The sequence below is a fragment of the Rhincodon typus genome, chromosome 7 (assembly GCF_021869965.1).
Source record: "Rhincodon typus isolate 14 chromosome 7, sRhiTyp1.1, whole genome shotgun sequence".
NCBI lineage: Eukaryota > Metazoa > Chordata > Chondrichthyes > Orectolobiformes > Rhincodontidae > Rhincodon > Rhincodon typus.
Genome location: NC_063338.1, coordinates 62,000,266 through 62,021,035, shown reverse-complemented (window position 1 = coordinate 62,021,035; position 20,770 = coordinate 62,000,266). Strand labels below are relative to the sequence as shown.

General features: G+C 41.1%; 1 protein-coding gene across 1 annotated transcript in view; it reads left to right on the top strand.

The window, feature by feature from the left end:
* The window catches only part of cfap221 (cilia and flagella associated protein 221), a 202,526-nt gene that overhangs the window by 153,213 nt on the left and 28,543 nt on the right, over positions 1-20,770 (top strand). The window contains exons 19-22 of the mRNA XM_048599324.1: positions 1,346-1,453; positions 7,436-7,627; positions 17,134-17,286; positions 20,544-20,644. Of these exons, the coding sequence (XP_048455281.1) occupies positions 1,346-1,453; positions 7,436-7,627; positions 17,134-17,286; positions 20,544-20,644 (554 nt within the window). The remainder of the gene's footprint in view (positions 1-1,345; positions 1,454-7,435; positions 7,628-17,133; positions 17,287-20,543; positions 20,645-20,770) is intronic.

Genomic DNA, 20,770 nt, shown 5'->3' with positions numbered 1-20,770 from the left:
GCCTAGATCCTTCTCCAGAAATGATTTCTGAAGAAGGGTCTAGGCCCGAAACGTCAGCCTCCCTGCTCCTCTGATGCTGCTTGGCCTGCTGTGTTCATCCAGCTCTACACCTTGTTATCTCGTGGCACTAATATGTTGCTTTGCTTTTAGCATGACACAAAGCCAAGAAACTTGGTATAGTTGTCTACAGTCTTTAGTCAGATCAACAGTGGAAGCCTTTGATCAGGGGTTCCTAGCACAGTAAGTCAAAGCTGCCTTCGATATCAGTTCAGGGGCTTGGACGCGGAGTTCAGCTACTTGGGGTGGTCAGTGTCAAGATCCTCTAAATATAAGAGGTATCAAGCCAAATCTCGGACATCCCGTTGACATTTTTGTCCAGTGTGATCCGTTTTTCTCCAGAAATGAGGCAGCTCTTAAAGGATTGAAAGGGAGTGACAAGGCTGTTACTTTTATTGCAAGTGAGGAGATGTCCCAAGCAAGTGATTAGGCAGCACAGAAGGCATGCACAGAGGGGATTTGATGGGTGAAAGCAAGTGAAGGCACTTGTTGCAGGCAATAATGAGAGTGGTAGACTGGGTGCCTTGGTGTGTGGCACAATAGCAGAGATAGAGTGTGTGAGGTATAGGATAGAAGATAATGGCATTTATACCAGCAAAGTAGAGAAGGTCATTGACATTCTTCCTACATGCCTGGTCATTAGCTGAGACTGCAATGACCTGGGTGGCAACCTCAGACCAGGCTGGCATTGGTCTTGTGCCATGGTATTGATTGCTAGTCTTTGGGGAAGAGGATGTCCTGTGTCACTAGCTTCCAGCCTACCAATTGGGGTGTCCACTTACCCTCCCTGCCATGTCCAAGGTAAATGTGAAGAAATACACATTTTCAGATGGCCAGTTTTTGACCAGATGCGTTGCAGGCTTTTAAAGATGGCATAGATCGAAGTGATGCTGGTCTTTCAACAGATATCCAATGAGTGGAGATTTGTTCTGGGAATGGTATGTGGTAAGATGGGAATAGAATTGGACATGAGGGATGGCATAGAGACTTAATGAGGTGCATTTGGTAAGATATGGCAAGAGATCTTACTGGGCCTCACGGCAAGAATCCCTCCAAAAGACTTGATGTAATTCGTACTAAGCCAAAAGAAGATAAGATTTGGCCCATAATGTCTGAATTAAGTTTTTAATTCATCTGAAGTAATAGTAAAAGAAAAATATGCGAAACAAAAATACTCGAAACTATCCATTTTTGTCTCTTCCTTTTCTTCTGTTAAAATGATCTTTAGTTATTTTTAGGCCTCTTCGAAGTGATATTTTATGTTATGTAATTTATATAAACTTTTCAGGTATATCAACGTTATAAACAAATGGAATACAAACCTTACACTACCCAATATGTTTCATCCAGTTATCTTCCATTAACATTGACAAGACCCCTGACATCGGGAGCAGAGGTAATTAGTCTTATCTAATTGAGTATACAGTCTTCAAATATAAGTATAAAAATGATCATTTATTTTCAGAAACAAAAAGTAAAATTTCTAGAGAAAGTCAGCAGGTCTGGCAGCTCCATGGAGAGAAAGCAGAGTTAACATTTCGGCTCCAGTGACCCTTCTTCAGAAAGTTCATCTTTTTTGTTTAGTATTTATTTTTCAAAAAAGGGCTTAGGATTTATACTTAGGAGACAAAGATACCAACGGATTACTTTATGCGAAATTGGAACTGTTAGATCATATTCTGTTGTTCTCTTGATCTCATTCAATACATCTTAATTAGTGCTTTTCTCCATCCAGTTTACCCCTAGTATCCTTGAATATTACTGAAAAAAGACATTTTGTTGAGGCTTTTTGTCTTGTACTCATCAACAAAGTTGTGAAGAATGGCAAAACTAAAGGGAAAATAACAGTTATGTTGTATGAGAGGCAAGTGCTGATGACTTGTCAAATGGACTGTCTATGGAGAATTAACAGTTAATGATGGTTGATAGTTAAGTACCAAGCTTAGTTTATATTTTAAACATGCAGGTTGGCTCAGATTTGTCAAGGCATTGACCTGAGAAATGAGCCAAAAAATGACTATTACCTATTTTGCTGAAATGTAACAAATACAATATGTGCCCTGATTAAGGATATAAACCACAAATGTCGATTTTCCTGCTCCTCTAATGCTGCCTGACCTGGTGTGTTCCTCCAGCTCCACACTGTATTGACAATATGTGTACATGTTCTTTCCATCTGCAATGAACAGAGGCTGTGTATTTGTATATGTAACTTCTAGTACATACAAGTGTGCCTCACTGCGAGCCCAACTGGCAATCCTAAACTGGTTGTCAGCATAATTCTTTGCACACTTATGATTATTTAGCAGATGTCCAATCATGTAATCATACTTAATATTGGACACAATGTTTGAATCTTACAAGAGCAAGCTAGTTGAATACAGTCAGTACATTGTTTGTTGTGAACATCCAAAGTGATATTGTTTCATACAACTCAGTAGTTTTAATGAACTATATATATGTAGCATCATACTGGCACTAAAATTCATATACCTCATTACTCATTTGTCTGATAGGCAGAATGTCTTTTTGGTTTGATGGCAGCATCCTGTTAGTTGTGAACACCACTCATATTGCTACTGCTATTGTAGCAATGTAAAATAGCAAGCTACGCATGTTTTTGTACTAACTTTTGTGACACCTTATTCTTCTTGTATTACATGAGATAAACTGGCAGTTTCCAAAATCAAAGGTCCAGACCTTCAGCCTGATCGTGAATTTTCAGGATGGCCTTGATGCACCATATTTTAGCGACAGCCTTGCACAGTGAACAAATGATCGGACCTATTTATGAGGTTGCTAAAATAGAGGAATCAAGTTCAAGAGCCGTGAAGTTATGTTCCATCTATACAGAACTCTGGTTTGTCCACCTCTGGAGTATTGTGTCCACTTCTGGTCGCCTCATTACAGGAATGATGTGGAAGCATTGGAATAGGTGCAGAGGAGATTTACCAGGATGTTGCCTGGAATGGAGGGAAGGTCTTATGAGGAAAGGTTGAGAGAACTAGGGCTTTTCTCTTTAGAACGACGAAGTATGAGAGGTGGGATAACAAGGTGTAGAGCTGGATGAACACAGCAGGCCAAGCAGCATCAGAGGAGCAGGAAAGCTGATGTTTCGGGCCTAGACCCTTCTTCAGGAGAAGTATGAGAGGTGACTTGATAGAGGTGTACAAAATGATCAGAGGTATAGATAGAGTGGACAGCCAGAGACTTTTTCCTAGGGTAGAGGTAGCTATTATGAGGGGGCATAGTTTTAAAGTGAGCGGAGGTAGATATAGGGGAGACATCAGAGGTAGGTTCTTTACTCAGAGAGTGGTAGGGGCGTGGGATGCATTGCCGTAGAAGGTAGTGGAGTCGGCCTCATTAGGGGCATTTGAGCGGCTATTAGATAGGCATATGGATGATAGTATAAGGTAGGGGTGGAGGTTAGATAGACTTTAGGTTTAGAGTAAAAGTTCGGCACAACATCATGGGCCAAAGGGCCTGTACTATGCTGTACTGTTCTATGTTCTATGTTCTAAATCAATCTTATGGTGTGTTGAACTGTGCTCACTTGATTGCTCCATTTCAAAGGTAAATCTGAATATAGAATGGAGCCCATTAAGACATGAAAGAAACTTCTTACATGCAGCTGAAGGTTCAAATATAGCAATCATATTACCAACAAAGCAGAAATGTGTAACTGGTGGAAGGTTAGATGTCATTCCATCAAAGACACATTCTTCATGGTACCCAACATAGATGTTCACGATAGCTGGGCCTACCAGACTCATAATAAGACCATCTATTTGGGCATAAAGACTAGGATAAAGGAGCAGAATCAGGCCATTCGGTCCATCGAGTCAGCCCCACTATTCGGCCATGGCTGCTATATTTGTCAATCCTATTCTCATGCTTTCTCCCCATAACTTTTGATCCCCTTACTAATCAAGAACCTTTCTATCTCTGTCTTAAATACAGTCAATGACTTGGCCTTCACACTCCTGTGCAGCCATGAAATCCAAAGATTAATTACCCTCTGGCCGAAGAAATTTCTCCTCATCTTAGTTCTAAAGATTGTCCCCTCACTCTGAGTCTGTGCCCTCAGGTCCTGGTCTCTCCTACCAGTGGAAACATCTTCTCCATGTCCACACTATCCAGGCCTTTCAGTATTCTGTAAGTTTTCAATCAGATCCCCCTTCATTCTTCTAAACTCCAAGTACAGACCAAGAGCTTTCAACTGTTCCACATTCGACATGCCCTTCATCCCCAGGATCATTCTTGAAAAACTCTTTTAAACGTCTCCAATGCCAGCACATCCCCCCCTTAGATATGGGATCCAAAATTGCTCACAATATCCCAAATGTGATTTGACCAGAGCATTGTACAGCCTCAGCTGTACATCTCTACCCTTGTGTTCTAGCCCATTTGAAATAAATGTTAACGTTGTATTTACCTTCTTGACTGCCAATTGAACCTGCATGTTAACCTTAAGAGAATCGTGAGCTAGGACTCCCACTCCCAAGTCCTTTGTGCTTCAAATTTCCAAAGCATTTCCCTGTTTAGCAAAAAATCTGTGCATCTATTTTTCTTACCAAAGTGCATAACTTCACACTTTCCCACATTATATTCCATCTGCCCACTTCTTATCCTGTTTATGTTTTTCTGCAGCCTTCTTGATTCCTCAACACCACCCATCCCTCCACATGTCTTTGTATTATCTGAAAACTTAGCAATATTGCTGTCAGTTCCTTTGTCCAGATCGTTGATGTAGATTGTAAATAATTATGGTCTCAACACTGACCTCTACAGAACTCCACAAGTCACCAGTTTCCATCCTGAAAAAGACCCCTTTATCCCTACCCTCTGCCTTCTGCCAGTCAGTCAACCAGCACTTTATTTCCCTCTCCAATTCCATTTTGGTTTAGACCCTTCCCCCTGTCCCTACCCTTCCATTATTTTTGATGGTGTGCAATGCCTACAATGGGCTTTGCATGTAAATGTCTAATTGACCTACATGGGTGATTTACTGGTGGTGATTAATAGTTCAAATCAAAAAAAAAGCAGACCCTGGGTTAAAAAATAATAAACACATCCCAGAGGAACTCTTGTGGCACAGAGTTGGGGGCGGCACGGTGGCTCAGTGGTTAGCACTGCTGCCTCACAGCACCAGGGACCCGGGTTCAATTCCACCCTCAGGCGACTGTCTGTGTGGAGTTTGCACATTCTCCCCATGTCTGCGTGGGTTTCCCCTGGGTGCTCCAGTTTCCTCCCACAGGCCAAAGATATGCAGGTTAGGTGGATTGGCCATGCTAAATTGCCCATAGTGTTCAGGGATGTGTAGCTTAGGTGGGTTGTGAGAGCATGGGTCTGGGTGGGATGCTCTGGGGGTCAGTGTGGACTTGTTGGGTCAAAGGGCCTGTTTCCACACTGTAGGGATCCTATGTAGTATGTAATAGTTGTGGCACCCCTATCTCTGACCCCAGGTAGGTTCAAGTCCTACCCGCTGCAAAGGTGTGCGATAACATCTCTGAACAGATTGATTGATTAGAATATATATAATGCAGATCCCTCTCTGCCCTTCCCTCACTTTTGTTAGCATTGCCCACGAGAGGCTTTGCATATAAATATACAATTGGCTGCATTGTTGTTTTCCTGGTGATGGTTGATAGTTAAAAATAAAACAAAAAAATCACTGTGATTTGGTGGTGAGAAAGCCATTTGGTTGTGTGTAATAACATTTCTGGATATATTTTAAAAATGCAGGCACCCAAGGACTCTTTTGGTGCAGGAGTAATGTCTCTGTCTTTGAGCCAGGAGGCCCAGATTCATGGACTCCCAGCCCAGCTGTTTACATTGTGGCACTGTGGAGTCCATGCACCATGTTTATATTGGTTGTGGGTGAACACACCACCTGTTTAGTTACTTGAAAAATCTTTTGTGTTTTTGGTTACGCTTCAGCCCTACGTTCCTGATCTTTGTGCATCCAGTGTGGACGGGTGTGGGAAAATCAGGCCCAATCTGTGGGCCTGCTTCTAGGCCTGGCCAGATTGTCCAGGCGGCAGGCTGTGGATAGAGTGTCAAGTCTGCTACGGTTATGTTCATGCCCGGGTCCTTGAGGAGGGAGCACATGGTGTCCAGCAATGCTGTCAATGCCTTGAGAGAGAGGTGGGCCGATACGATGGTTTAGTTCCCTCTCCAACTCCGTTTCCTCTTGCTGCTCTCCCTACCTATCCTTCATTTTTCATGGTTTGCATTGTCTGTAACAGGCTTTGCATATACATATCTAATAGTCTACACTATGATTTACTGATAGTGGTTAGTATCTAAAAACAAAAAATGTTCAGTGATTTGGTGATGGGAAAACTCCTTTCAAGAAAAGAGAAAAATAAAACAGCCTCCTCCCCTCCCCTGTCTCTCCCTTACCTTTGATGGTTGGCATTGCTCTTAACAGGCTTTGCACATACGGGTAATCTCCTGGAGGTGATTAATAAATGAAGAAAAAGTGATTTGGTGATGGGAAAAAGAAAATTCACTAGTGTGTGATAACACTTCTGAGATATATTTTAGAAAAGCAGATCCAAGTGTCATTAAAACTCTATTTTGATTTAGCCTCTTCACGCTTTCCCTACCTCTCCTTCACCTTTGATGGCTTGCATTGCCTTAAACAGGCTTTAAGTGTAAATTATTCAATTGGAAACATGGGTTATTTGTTGGTGGTGGTTATTAGAAGGGAAAATAATACCATGGGTGATCTGTGTTAGGGGGAAAAAAGTTCATTGAGTGTGATACCACATCTGGATATATAAAAAAAACGGAACTGTCTGCCCCAGACTGGGACTAGCCAACATACGCCGTGAGTAGTGGCTTTATTTTGGTATTCAACAATAAAAATGATGCTCCTTTCCAGTCAGGCATCCTGAGTTACACAAAAGTACCGATAGTATTGCCAATCTGTTCAATCTTATCTTGCATTAACACTTGCTCAATCCTAGTACCATATCTCTCTTAAATAGCACATTTTGAAGCTGTTGATCTTAATTTTCATAGAAAACTCAGTTCATTGAAAACTAAGCTTTTCTTGGTTGAATAAGACTTTACTTTTTAATCATTAAGAAGTGCTTAATTTGTTCATGTTTACAATAAATTGATGATTACTATGATGATTCCATTGACAAAAATGGCAATATCTCATCCATAGAGGGGCAGGCTACCTCTGACAGCAACTTCTGGATTTTCAAGCTCAAGTGCATATGTGCGGACGCCAGAAATTGCTGTCAGTTTAGGCAGTAATAATGATTAAGGCTGACATTCATGCAGTTATATCACATACCCTACATGTGTGACATTTACCCACATAATTTTAAAAGTTATATTTTTCTTTATGTTCATTGTACAGGACGAGTTGTACTTAATAATGCCAACTAAGAAAAAAGACATTAGAACTGATACGTCAATGGAGGAGCTGCATGAGGCACATCAAGATGTTGAAGGCAAAGAGAAACACATGACAACAAAAGCTTCTATCTTGTCCTTACAGCCCTCTCCGGGTTTAATCAAACAGCCTGACTATCATCCATTACATGTGTTTGTAAGTATAAACGTAGAAATAACTTTATGTCTTGTCACAAAGCTTTTTCTTATTTTTATCATGCTCAGCAATAAGTATATGCAAACTATTTTAAAAGAGTCTGCAGTTTCAATCTATAAGAAACAGTTTGAACTGCACATCAGTAGAAGAAGTAAAAATATAATTTGAGAGCTTTCTGTCAATGTAAAACTCAAGCAAATGAAAGAAATACAGTCTATATTGATTGTAATGAGGTCAACCAGGTGAACTTCATAGAATGAGTTCCCTGATTGGGGCTGTTGACCGGGTCCAGTCAGGGAGCCCTGGCTGACAGATATAAAAAGGAGTGTCAGAGGTTGTGTTTACTCGGAGACCTGGCTGTATCAATGCCAAGTAGTACGCACATGTGAATAAAGGGTGGCTTGGTAATGGTATACCAGCCTCCTGTGGAGTTATGTGAGTGGCAACAAGAGAAAAAATTACATTTCTGAAAAGATTTGCTCTGTCGTCTTTGAGTTAGAGTAAGCATTTCTGGCATCATGCGTCATTTGGGAAGCTTGACTTGTTCAATTCAGCCATTGAAGACTGGGATCAGTATGTGGGAAGAATGCATTCGTTTTTTCTGGGCAAATGACCTTGGGAAAAATGAAAAGCAACAAGTAACTCTCCTGACAACTTGTGCACCCAGTTTTTTCAGTTATCAGTAGCCTAACATTTCCTAAGGCAGAGATACTAAAACTTTTCAAGAGTTAAAAATCACACGATACCAGGGTATAGTTGACAATGGATGACTGAACACCACATAACAATCACTAGACAGGAATGTTCCCTCCCAGTCAGGAACACTTCAGCAGTCAGGGACATTCAGCCTCTGATTTTTGGGTAAGCATCCCCCAAGGCAGCCTTCGAGATACACAACAATGCAGAATTGCTGAGCAGAAACTGATAGTCAAGTTTCGTATCCATAAAGACGCCTCGACCATGATCTTGGGCTCATGTCATGCTACATGTAACACTGTACACCGTACACGTACACTGTTCTGTATCTGTAAAGCCTTCCGCACTGTCCTGTTTTGACACCATCACCTTGATAACCTCTTATGATCTCTCCACCTTAATTAGTTTGTATAGTTTTGGATTACTTGTAACTTTGGTTAGACCCTTGGCATTCGACTCATACCTATCATGTGATTCCAGCCATTTGGTTTGTCCCAAGCACCAGTTTATTTTTAATTTTTTGTAATTATATCTCTGCCTCAATTAATCGGATCACAGGTCATCCCTTCACTTGCCATTCAGCTGTTGACACTTTACTCACACTGTCTGACACCTCTGATCACCTTCAGAGACTTATTATTCAGCCTGTTGACTTTCCATTCACATCATTTGTACAATCTTTTGATCTCTCTGCCTATAAATTCTGTGCCTGTGTGCCTCTCTTCACTTCACCTGACAAAGGAGCAGCGCTTTGAAAGCTTGTGATTTCAAATAAACCTGTTGGACTATAACCTGATGTTGTGTGACTTCTGACCTTGTCCACCCCCCAGTCCAATACTGGCACCTGCACATCATGGCTTTCAAGAAGTGACAGATTTAGTTAAAGAATATTATGACTCCAAGCCTCCTCTAATTCTGAGACACTATAGGCTTTACTTGGTAATTCGAGATCCAGGGGAATCTGTGTAGGGATTTTTGACAAGGTTAAAATAACTGGCAGAGACATGTGACTTTGGTTTAACCCTTAATGAGATACTGAGAGACTGTTTTGGTATGTAGGCTTAATGACGTAACAATGCAGAAGTGCCTGCGAGCTGAAGCCCAACTGGACTTCAAACAAGCACTGCTTGCCATTAGAAAATGAAACAAGTGGAGCATATGAGTTCCAGGGGATGCCGATGGAAGTCGATACCATCCCCAGGCCAACTGAGCTTGGGGAACATCACTTGAGTGAAGGCAATTGCATGGTCTCACTCAGGACAAATTCTGAGGGACACTAGGTCAGTCCACAGCAAAACTCCAAAACAAAGCCAAGCCTCGGCCAATTGGTTAACATTTTCTTCAGGATCCAGCCAGCAAACCATTCTGGTTGCTGCCAGCATGCGGACTTAAGACAGCAAAAAAGAGTCCCACTGGACCTAAAGTGAGTAAGAACACTCATAGGCCAGTACCCAGGAGAGTGCACACCTGGGAAAGCCCACCCAAATCTGGCTTGGAGCAGTTAAGTTGCTTAGTAACATCCAAATTGGAACTAATCAAAATAAACCTCTCGTTAAAAGGTCACCCGGTTGATACTGGCGCGGCTGTATCAGTGATTGCAGAACTGGTCTTTAACAAAATTCATGCTGGACTACAGAGCCTTAAGACCTGAGCCAGACTGTGAACTTGTCCCGGGGAACCTTTACAGATTAAGGGTACAACTTCAGTTCCGGTCTTGTACAAGAATCAGCTGGTTCAGTTACCACTGATTGTAGTAAAATGCTCAGGCCCAAGCCTGAGGTGGCAAAATTAGTAGAATAAGATTCATCTTGATTGGCTCAACATTTTTCGACTAGAAAATGGCTGCCTGGGTGAAGCCTTAATTAAATACCCAGAAGCTTTTCAGGATGATCTAGGGACTATCGAAGGATCCAGGGCCACCTTGCACGTTGATCAGAAAGCAATTTAATGATTCTGCAAGACCCACCCAGTGCCATTTGCCTTACATGTAAAAGTATAGGCAGAAATCAGGAGGTCGGAAAGCAACGGAATCATCAAACCAGTACAGTTTGCTGAATGGGCAGTACCAGTTGTACCGATTGTGAAGTCCAATGGGTCGGTTTGCCTTTGTGGGGATGTTAAACTAATGGTAGACCACTTCATGTAGCTGGATAAATACTGAGTCATTGACATGGAGGACTTTTATGCAAAGCTGATGGGTTGTGGCTGTCCTTCACAAAGCTAGATGTGAGCCATGCATACCTGCAGTTGTGGTTGGACAAGGATTCCTGGAGGTATGCTACAATTAATACCCATAAGGATTTGTACCAGTATACGAGACTGCCATTTGGCATATCATAAGCCTGTGCCTTTTTGCATCAGATGATGAAGAACATTTTATGAGGTCCATTCCAGGTCGCCATTTATCTAAATGACATGCCAGTTATAGGGAAGACCAATAAAGTGCACTTAGAGAACTTGGACATAGTCCTTAGATGCTTCTCCAAGGCAGACATACATCTTGGAAGGGAAATTATGGGTTCCAGGCACCTCAAGTGACCTAATTGGGCTACAGCATCATCAAGACTGGGTTACACCCATTGGAAGATAAAATGAGTGCCTCTGCTTCTACGTCTGTAGCGGAGCTTAGGTCTTTCCTTGGATTGGTGAATTATTACCATGTATTAGTTCATACATAACCTGGCCTCCATCCTGGTAGCCTTACATCTGCTATTGAGAAAGGGACTGCCTTGGAAATGGTCTCATAGCCTAGATGTAGCATTTCACGAAGTGAGGAAGCAGCAATCACCGTCAAAGGTATTGACACATTGTGATCCCAAGCAAGATCTGGTGCTGACTTGCAATGCCTCCCTGTATGGTATTGGCGTAGTATTGGCTCACAGATGGCTTAATGGAGACGAACACCAAATAGTGTATGCTTCTTGGACTTTGACTGATGCAGAGCGCAAATATGCCCAGACAGAGAAGCAAGGTTTGGCAGCCATCTTTTGTGTGAGAAAATTCCACCAATACCTTTACGTTGGAATAGTAACAGATCACAAACCTCTGTTACGGCCACTTTAGGGGGACAGGGCCTGCCGCCAATAGCTTCAGATCGAATTCAGCGGTGGGCTTTCATTCTAACTGCGTACAATTACAAGTTTGAACACTATCTGGGTGGCTAAGTAGCAAATGCAGATGGGTCACATCCTGCTGGCAGATACACCACAGGTGGTGCCACCACTGGAAGACTTTGTAATGGTTTTAAACTTTCTCAACCCCCTTCCTGTCACCACTGACAATATCAGACTGTGGAGGCAAAAAGATCCAGTCCTGACAAAAATAAAACAGCTGGTGGTGATGGAGGAAACAAAAAAGGCCAACACAACTAAAATTGCAACCTTCCAGGACGCAATGAGACCAGATCACCATAGACGATGACATTTTATTATAGGGGACAAGAGCAAGGTCACTACCAGATATTGGCCGAACGCCACCAGAGCCATCCAGGGTGTCCAAAATGAAGATATTAGAGGGAAGTTATGACTGGTGGCCAGGACTGGATGCAGACATAGCCACATTGTTGAGGCAGTGCCCAGAGTGCCATCAAGGACAAAACTTACCACTGGCAGCTCCTCCACATCCACAGGAATGGCTGGGTAAATCCTGGACTCAGTTACACTTTGACTATACTGGCCTTTTCATGGGTTCAATGTTCTTAGTCATTGTTGGCACCCACTCAAAATGGCTGGATGTGCATTGAGTTCATTCATCAAACATGGCGACAATGATAGAAAAGCTGCGGCATCTTTTGTGATAGACGGGTTCCTGAAACTGTTGGTCACAGACAATGGGCCATCATTTACCAGCAAGGAATTCAAGTATTTCCTAAAGTTGAATGGCATTTGGCATGTAAGGACAGCTCCATACCATGCATCATCCAATAGTCTGGGAGAAAGAATTGTCCAAACATTGAAGTAGGCTTAAAGAAGCAGCTTACAACTTCACTTGATACTAAACTCTTCCAGTTCCTACATGATTATCGGACTACTGTCATGCAACTGCAGGGATAGCTCCAGCAAAGTTGCTAATGTGGAGAAGATTCTGCACCAGGCTAAATCTGACATTCTCGGACTTGGGGGCAAGGGTGAAATGGCATCAGGAATACCGATGCCGATACAAGACTCCACTAAATGAGAAAGACTGTTTACTTCAGGGGATGACGTTTTGTTGCCAAAACCACAGAAATGGCTCTACATGGGTAACATGCATAGTTGACGCAAGGTCAGGTCCTGCGACATACAAAGTTCAGGTAGTTGAGGCAATCCTAAACAAACACACGGACCACATGAAAGCTGCAAACTCGCAAACAGAGCAGGAGCAAAATTTACTTGGCCCCTCAGAACAGCCTATCTGTATAGCATCAAAGAAACCTCAGAATCTGAGGTAGACATGGTGGATGTTGCAGCCTCAATGCCTTTCCCGCCTGAAGAAAAGAATAAATTTCTTTCGAGATGCTCCAAGCGCAAGCGGTAGACTATGGCCAAGGACACGCCACCCTTATCCAAGGCTGAGTCAGAGGAACCAGACCCAGAGCGCAAATGCCCCAGCAGAGACTACAAGACAAAGAACAGGCCTACGTCCCTGGAATTATAGGGGAAAGGATGTAGTGTTGAGGCTGTTAATCTGGTCCAATCAGGGAGCTTTGGGTGACAGATATAAACAGGAGTGTTAGAAGTTCCATTCACTCTCAGAACTAGCTCTGAGGAAGCCGGACCTGTGTCAAGTACTATGCATGTGTAAATAAAAGCTGACTTGATGACGGGATACCAGCCTCTGTGGCTCTGGTCAAGACCAAGAAGGAGGCACATGTCAGGTATTGACAGTTGAGATCGAGTGAATCTCTTGAAGATTATAAGGGCAGTAGGAATATACTCAAGAGAGAACTCTGGAGAGTAGAAAGGGAACATGAGAACCCTTTGTAAAACAAGGTTAAGGAGAATCCAAAGGCATTCTACAAATTAAGAGCAAATGATTAATTAGGGAAAGTATAGGGCCGCTTAAAGATCACAAGGCTGTCTATTTGTGGAACTGCAGGAGATGGGTGAGATACTAAATGAGTATTTTATGTCAGTATTTACTGTGGAGAAGGGTATGGAAGCTAGAGAACTTGGAGAAATAAACAATGATGTATTGAAAAGTGTCCATATTATAGAGAAGGAGGTGCTGGACATCTTAAAATGCATAAAAGTGGATACATACCCAGACCTGATCAGGTGAATCCCAGAACTTTGTGGAAGTCTAGGGAAGTGATTGCTGGGCCCCTTTCTGAGAAATTTGTATCATTGATAGCCACGGGTGATGTGCCAGAAGACTGAAGAGTGCCTAATGTGGTGCCATTATTTAAGAAAGGTACTAAGGAAAAGCCAGGGTAATTGTAGTCCAGTGAGCCTGATGTCAGTGGTGGGTAAGATGTTGGAGGAAATTCTGAGCAAAAGGATCTATCTGTATTTGGCAAGGCAAGGACTGATTAGGGATAGTCAACATGGCTTTGTGCGTGGGATATCATGTCTCACTAACCTGTTTGAGTTTTTTGAAGAAATGATAAAGAAGATTGATGAAGGGAGAGTGGTGGACATTATCTATATGGATTCTACAAGGCGTTCGACGTGTGGTAGGCTGGCTAGCAAGGTTAGATTACTTGGAACCCAGGGAGAGCTGGCCACTTGGATACAAAATTGGCTCAAAGGTAGGAGACAGAAGGTGGTGGAGGAGGGTTGTTTTTCAGACTGGAGGCTTGTGACCAGCAGTGTGCCACAATGATCGGTGCTAGGTCCACTGCTTCTTGTCATTTATATAGATGATTTCGATGTAAGTATAGGGAGAATGGTTAGTAAGTTTGCAGATGGCACCAGAATAGGTGGTGTAGTACACAGTGAAAAATGTCATCTCAGAGTACAATAGGACCTTAATTAGATGGGCCGATGGGCCAAGGAGTGGCAGATGGAGTTTAATTTAGATAAATGTGAGGTGTTGCATTTTGGTAAGAAAAATCAGTGCAGGACTTAATGGTAAGTTCTGGGGAGTTTTGCCAAATGAAGGGACCTCAAGGTGCAGGTTCATATTTCCTTGAATATGGAGTCATGGGTAGACAGGATAGTGAGGAAGGTTTTTGGTACACTTGCCTTTATTGGTCAGAACATTGAGTTCAGTAGTCATGTTGTGGCTGTACAGGACATTGGTTAGGCCATTTTTGGAATTCAAGGTTGAAATCTGGTCTCTCTCTTTACATTTTGAAAGACTCTCTTTTCCTCCTTGTCTACTCGTATATATTCCTGGACATTCCAGGTCCTCTGGGCTTGTTGTTCCTACATTTCACCCTAAAGGGAACATGTTGGGCCTGTACACTCAACAATTCCATTTGCAACTCTTCAGGTAATGAATCAGCCCATGCCTGCTTGCAGAAAGACAAAGTTAATATTCACACATGGTGGGGAGGGGATAAGTTGTAAATAAAGTTTCACCTTGCAAGTGTCAATCTATTACTATCATCATTAAGACAAAATCTACCCAATTCCCCTTGAATTCAACAAAATTACCATTGCCAAGTGATATACCAACAATTCTAAAGACTCACTATTGACCAGGCACTTCATTGCACTAATTCCATAGATACTATAAAGGCAGGTTAAAGGCAAGGTAATCTGTAATTAATGGCACACCTCCCAGTTTGTTGAAGCCTGAATACCATTTACAAGGAACAAGTCAGGATTATGATGGAATTCTCCCCAGTAACCTGAATGGTTGCAGCTACCATAATACTCAGAAACTTGAAGCCATTTAGGACCCATTTGTTTGGCAGCTTAGTCAATATTAAGAATGTTATGGAAAAGCTGCAGAAAATTCTTTTGGGCAAGGGTGAAAAGTTAGAAGTCACGGTCCATGCTGAAATACTTCTACTCCTATGTTCTTGATTCTGTACTTCGTAGCATTCAATAATGGGTAAAGTCCTGAAATTGCTACCTTAAGTGTTCTTTTCAATGTCTTATCCAGCTTCCTAAATTCTGTTTTCTGGATCTCATGCCTCTTTATACCTATTTTGTTGGTGCCAATGTGGGCCATAGCCTCTGACTCTTTGCCTTCCCCCAAAATAATGTTCTACAGCAGTTTCATCACATGTTGGGCCTTAGTACCAGGGAGGCAATATGCCATCCTGGAATCATGTCCACCACAACAGAAATGCCTGTCTGTTTCAGCAACTAACAAATTGATGGTCACTATTGACATTATACTCTTATATCCCTGCAGCTGTGCAGCTGAGTAACTTATAATGCGACAAATTTCACTCCTGCTACAGTCTTCTGATGAACCATTGCTCTCACACATATCCTAAACAAAGACCCATTGGCCTGCTCATTCAAGATTTTCTACCTGATCTTCCACCTGAAAGCTATCTTCACCCACTATCTCTGCATGCCTTGGTATCATTAGCAACTAGAAGTCTAGCAATCTCTGTCTTGACTGGCTTAATGACTGAGCTTCAACTGACTTCTGGGGTAGAAAATTCCAAAGATTCATCATTCTTTGAGTGAAAGAATTCCTCAGGTGTAAATGGTTTGCCAATATTTCTAAGATTGTTTTCTCTGGCTCTAGGCCCCACAGACAGAGGAGCATCTTCAATCTCTGATAAATTTCTGAGTAGGCAGGTCATGGATTATGTTGTGGAAAAGTGTAAGGTTATCCACTTGGTGGGAGGAACAGAGTTGCAGGATCTTTCTTCAATTGTGAAAAATTGGAAAGTGTTGATGTTCATTGAGACCTAGGTGTCCTTGTTCATTGGGTACTGGGAGCTAGCATGTAGGTGCAGCAAGCAATTCAAGAGGTGAACAATATTTAGGTACTTGTGCAGCTGTGACCATTTATTTTCTAAATTTTTACAAGAGGTACGAAGAGGGCACATCCTTCTTGAAATTCCTTCTGTTTCTATGGAAGGCTACAGCTACTTCAGTGCTGCAGGACATCCTGTTTGTTTCCATCACCAACAAGAAACACAAGTTGAACATAATACAGGCTGTAGTTTTCCATGTCTATGTAAGACAGACTGAAATTTCTTAGGTTTCCTGCAATTTTGGTTCTGAGACCTGTCAAGAACATGACAGCTTAATTTCCGGTCCCTGTTTGCAAGATAAGTTCTGATGGGATCATTCCCATAAATTGAATTTTCTACTCTTTAATTCTTCTTCAAGAAATTGCATTTTCAGTGTTCATGTAGCTGTTATCTATGTCAGTCATTTACATATATTTTTGTTATGATAATTATTCTGGTTACAGAAGTTTGTCCATGGCTATTGGTAGGGTGAGACCTAGGATTAGGTGAAATAGAGGGAACAACTGCCACATAAATACCAAGACCTATTATAGGGCATAAGTCTGAGGATAATCAGTAATCAGGAAAATGCAGGCTGAAAGTGGGACACTTGAGGGAGAAGAGACGATGCAGGCGACAATGAGATCTGCAGTTTGCTGATACATTTACAATGATAAATTACAACTTACAACTAACATTTTGTTTGCTGTAATGTGGTTGGAGAACCCCAGCAACTGAAGTGCAAGAGAATATTTTTTGCAGCATTGGGTTGGCTATCTGTCATAACTGAAACATTGAAGAAACATGAAACTTCAGATGGTTAACTATTGCCAGCCCAGGTATATCCAATGATAGCAAAAAGATGTATGAAGGTATCTAAAATACATGTGTGAAGAAACATAAAGAAATTTGAATCTATATTTCATTTAGCAATGTTAAAAATTTTATTCCGGTCTTTTGCTAGAATGCTGCTCCCGATCTTTGTGCAAATAAGAGGCCTTTCTCGTATGCTGAAACAGACATGGAATATCACCTTTGCCCTCTACCAAGGTACCAAATAACCAACAAAGAAGGAACAAATGTTCCTAGCACACAGAAGAAATTCCTTGATCGAGATGTAAGGACTTGTGGTGACTCACTTTTCATACATTTATCGAATTTAAATGAATTTCTACTTCAATATTTTATTACCTGTGGTGAACATTATTCTGTTCACTTGGCCTAAGGGGAAAGAAATTACATTAGGCAACCTTACCACTTCTATTTACTATGCATGAGTTTTGTGAAAAAGGATGGAATTCAACAAAAATTAGTTGTGTGTCAATTTCAGGGAGTCTCATGAAGGGTTTCCCTTCATAGAACTGTAAGACACAGGAGCAAAAGTAAATCATTTGAATTATCAAGTCTGCACCACCAAATGATAAGATCATGGCTGATCTGACAACATAAACATGGAAAATAGGTGCAGGAATGGGCCATTCAACCCTTCGAGCCTGCACCACCATTCAAAAGGATCCCTTTAGCTGCAAGGGTCACATCCAGCTCCCTCTTGAATATATCTAATGAACTGGCCCCAACAGCTTTCTGCAGGAGAGAATTCCACAGGTTCACAACTCTGAGTGAAGAAATTATTCTTCATCTCAGTCCTGAATGGCTTACCTCTTCTTCAACTTCAATCTTCAATTCCACTTTCCCCCTTGATCTCCTTGCACATAAAAATCTGACTATCTCAGCCTTGAATAGACTTAACAACCCAACCTCTATAGTCGTCAGTGTGAAGAATTTTGCAGATTCTCTCTCTTGTGAGAGAATAATTCCTCCCCATCTGTCTTAAATAGGCAGCGCCTTACTGTGTGATTATGCCTCTGGTCTGAGACTGTATCACATGCAGAAACAACCTTTCAGCATCTACCATGTCAAGCCCCCAAAGATACTTATATGTTCCAATATGGTCACCTTTCATTCTTCTAACCTCCAGTAAGTGCAGGTCCAATCTAGTCATTCTTTTATCATGAATCCTTCCTTCCCAGAATCAACCTTGCAAACCTTCTCTGGATTACCTTCAATGCCAGTAGATCTTCCCTTAGATAAGGAAACCAAAACTGTTTACAGTATTCCAAGTGTGGTCTAACTAAAACCTTGTATAGTTTCAGCAAGACTTCCATATTTTATAGTCCATTTCCTTTGAAATAAGGGCTAACAGTCGATTTGTCTTCCCTTTTACCTGCTAAAATTTTATGCTGGCTTTATGCAAGAGGATCCCAAATCCCTCTATGTTACAGCTTTCTGCGGTCTTTCTCCATTTAAATTATATGTTCAGCTCCGCTATTCTTCTTGCCACTGTGCAGACCTCACATTTTTCTGAAGAAGGGTCCTGACCTGAAACGTCAGCTTTCCTGCTCCTCTGATGCTGCTTAGCCTGCTGTGTTCATCTAGCTCGACACCTTGTTATCTCAGATTCTCCAGTATCGGCAGTTCCTACCATCTCTCTCCCTCTCCCATTTTTCCATGTTACATCCTATCTTCCAAGTTCTTGCCTACCTACTATACTGTCTGAACCTGTCTATATTCTTCTGCAGACTCTGGGTTAACCTCACCACATGCATTTCCACCTATTTTTGTGTCATCTGCAAACTGGGCTAGAGTGCACTTGCTTCCATTATCCAAATCATTAATGTATCTAATAAATAATTGTTCCCCCAACAATAATATCTGCGTCAATCCACTATTTACAGGTTGCCATCCTGAAAATGCCTACCTTATTCCAACTTTCTGACTTTCATTAGTTAGCCAGCACCATGGGCTCTATTCTTATGCCTAATGTTCGGTACCTTATTAAACAACTTTTGGAAATCCAAATATATTATATCTTTACTTCCCCTTTATCTGTTCTGCCTGTGGCCTCTTCAAATAATTCTAACAAATTTGTCAGGTATGATTTTCACTTCGCGAAGCCATGCTGACGCCATTTGATTAAATAATTATTTCCAAATGCTCTGCTATTACATGCTTTATAATGGACTCTTTATAACACTTTCCCAATGACAGATGTTAAGCTAACTGGCCTATAGTTACCTGTCTTTATTCTCCTTCCAACTTTGAGGAAGAATGCTAAATTGGCAGCTTTCCAATCATCTGAGAATATTCCAGAATCTAAGTGATCCTAGAAAATTATTACTAGTGCATCCAGTATCCGTGTAGCTACTTTCTTTAATATCCCGGGATGCAGCCATGATCAAATGGCAGAGAAAACTCGATGGGCCAAATGCTTATTTTTCTCCTATATTTTCTGGTCATTATGATAACCTGGTAGCTCACCTTTATGACTATAAATCTTTGATCCCAAATATATTTTATTAACTGAATTTAACTTTCCAAGTTGCCATGATGGGATTTGAGCACATATCTCAAGATCATTCGTTTAGGCTCTTAATTACTAATTTCATCATATAAGTACTATACTACTGCATCTTCCAAGGTAAATAGTGATAAATAATAATATAGTGGTCTTGATTGTGTTCACTTATACTGAAAGCACAAGTGTCTTGTATTTATAAATATCTTGTATTTAGGCTTGAAATATGTAACTATCAGTCTGATGACCTTGTTCATGATAAATAGATAGCCAACACTATTGAGTTCCCATTAAGTTGTTCCTCATTAAATATTGAATGCCAATGATGTGAAATTATAGGCCTCAATACCCAGTAAATTACCTAATCATATTTACCTAAATCTGGTTAATAAATCTCATAATGTATTGATATTATTAAGAAATAAGCAGGGAGAACGTCATTACATATTTTATTTATTGTCTAGTTAGCTGATTGCATTCTTAATTTTAGTCACATGAAGGTTTTTGCCCCACTGATTTCCTTCACTCAGATGTTTTGCTGGAGTAAAAAGCTTGCAAATGACAGTTACCGTGTGATCCTTCACTCAAGTGGTAATGGTTTATAAATCAGGTTTTACAGCTATAGTAGCAGCTCAATGAAACCATAGGCAGCATTCTAAATGCCATGCATCATGTCTTTGTCTAATGTCCATATGTGAGCTAACAATGACAATTTCCTTTCCTAGCTAAGGACACCAAGGCCAATTGTCATGCCAACTCAACACTGACAAGCAACTGAAAATATTACATTCTGTTTGTAAGGCTCACCTACTCACTGAGCAAATTTGTTGAGCGATCAATAGAGCTTTTTATTATAATAATTGGTAGTGAATTCCTAATGTAAATAAAAATGATCAAGAAAACATTTTAGCAAATGAATTGTTGATTTTTTAGTTATTCCGTGTTATTAATATCTAGCCTGGATAATGATAATAGATTTGTCACTAGATTTATTAACTGTCATGCTCTTGATCAAACAGGAAATAATCAAAGGTCTAATGACCTGGAAGAAGTTTCCTTCTGTTGCGCTTTCATCATTATCCAACAGTGACTTTCTAACAAGTACATGGGTGCCACGATGGTACGTATTAATAAAACTTTAGGTAGGTAGGCATCTGTTTAAATTTTTAATTCGACTTTTGGCAATTTACAAGAAGCAACACCAAAAGAAATATATGCTTTAAATAGAGATAGCAGGAACTGCAGA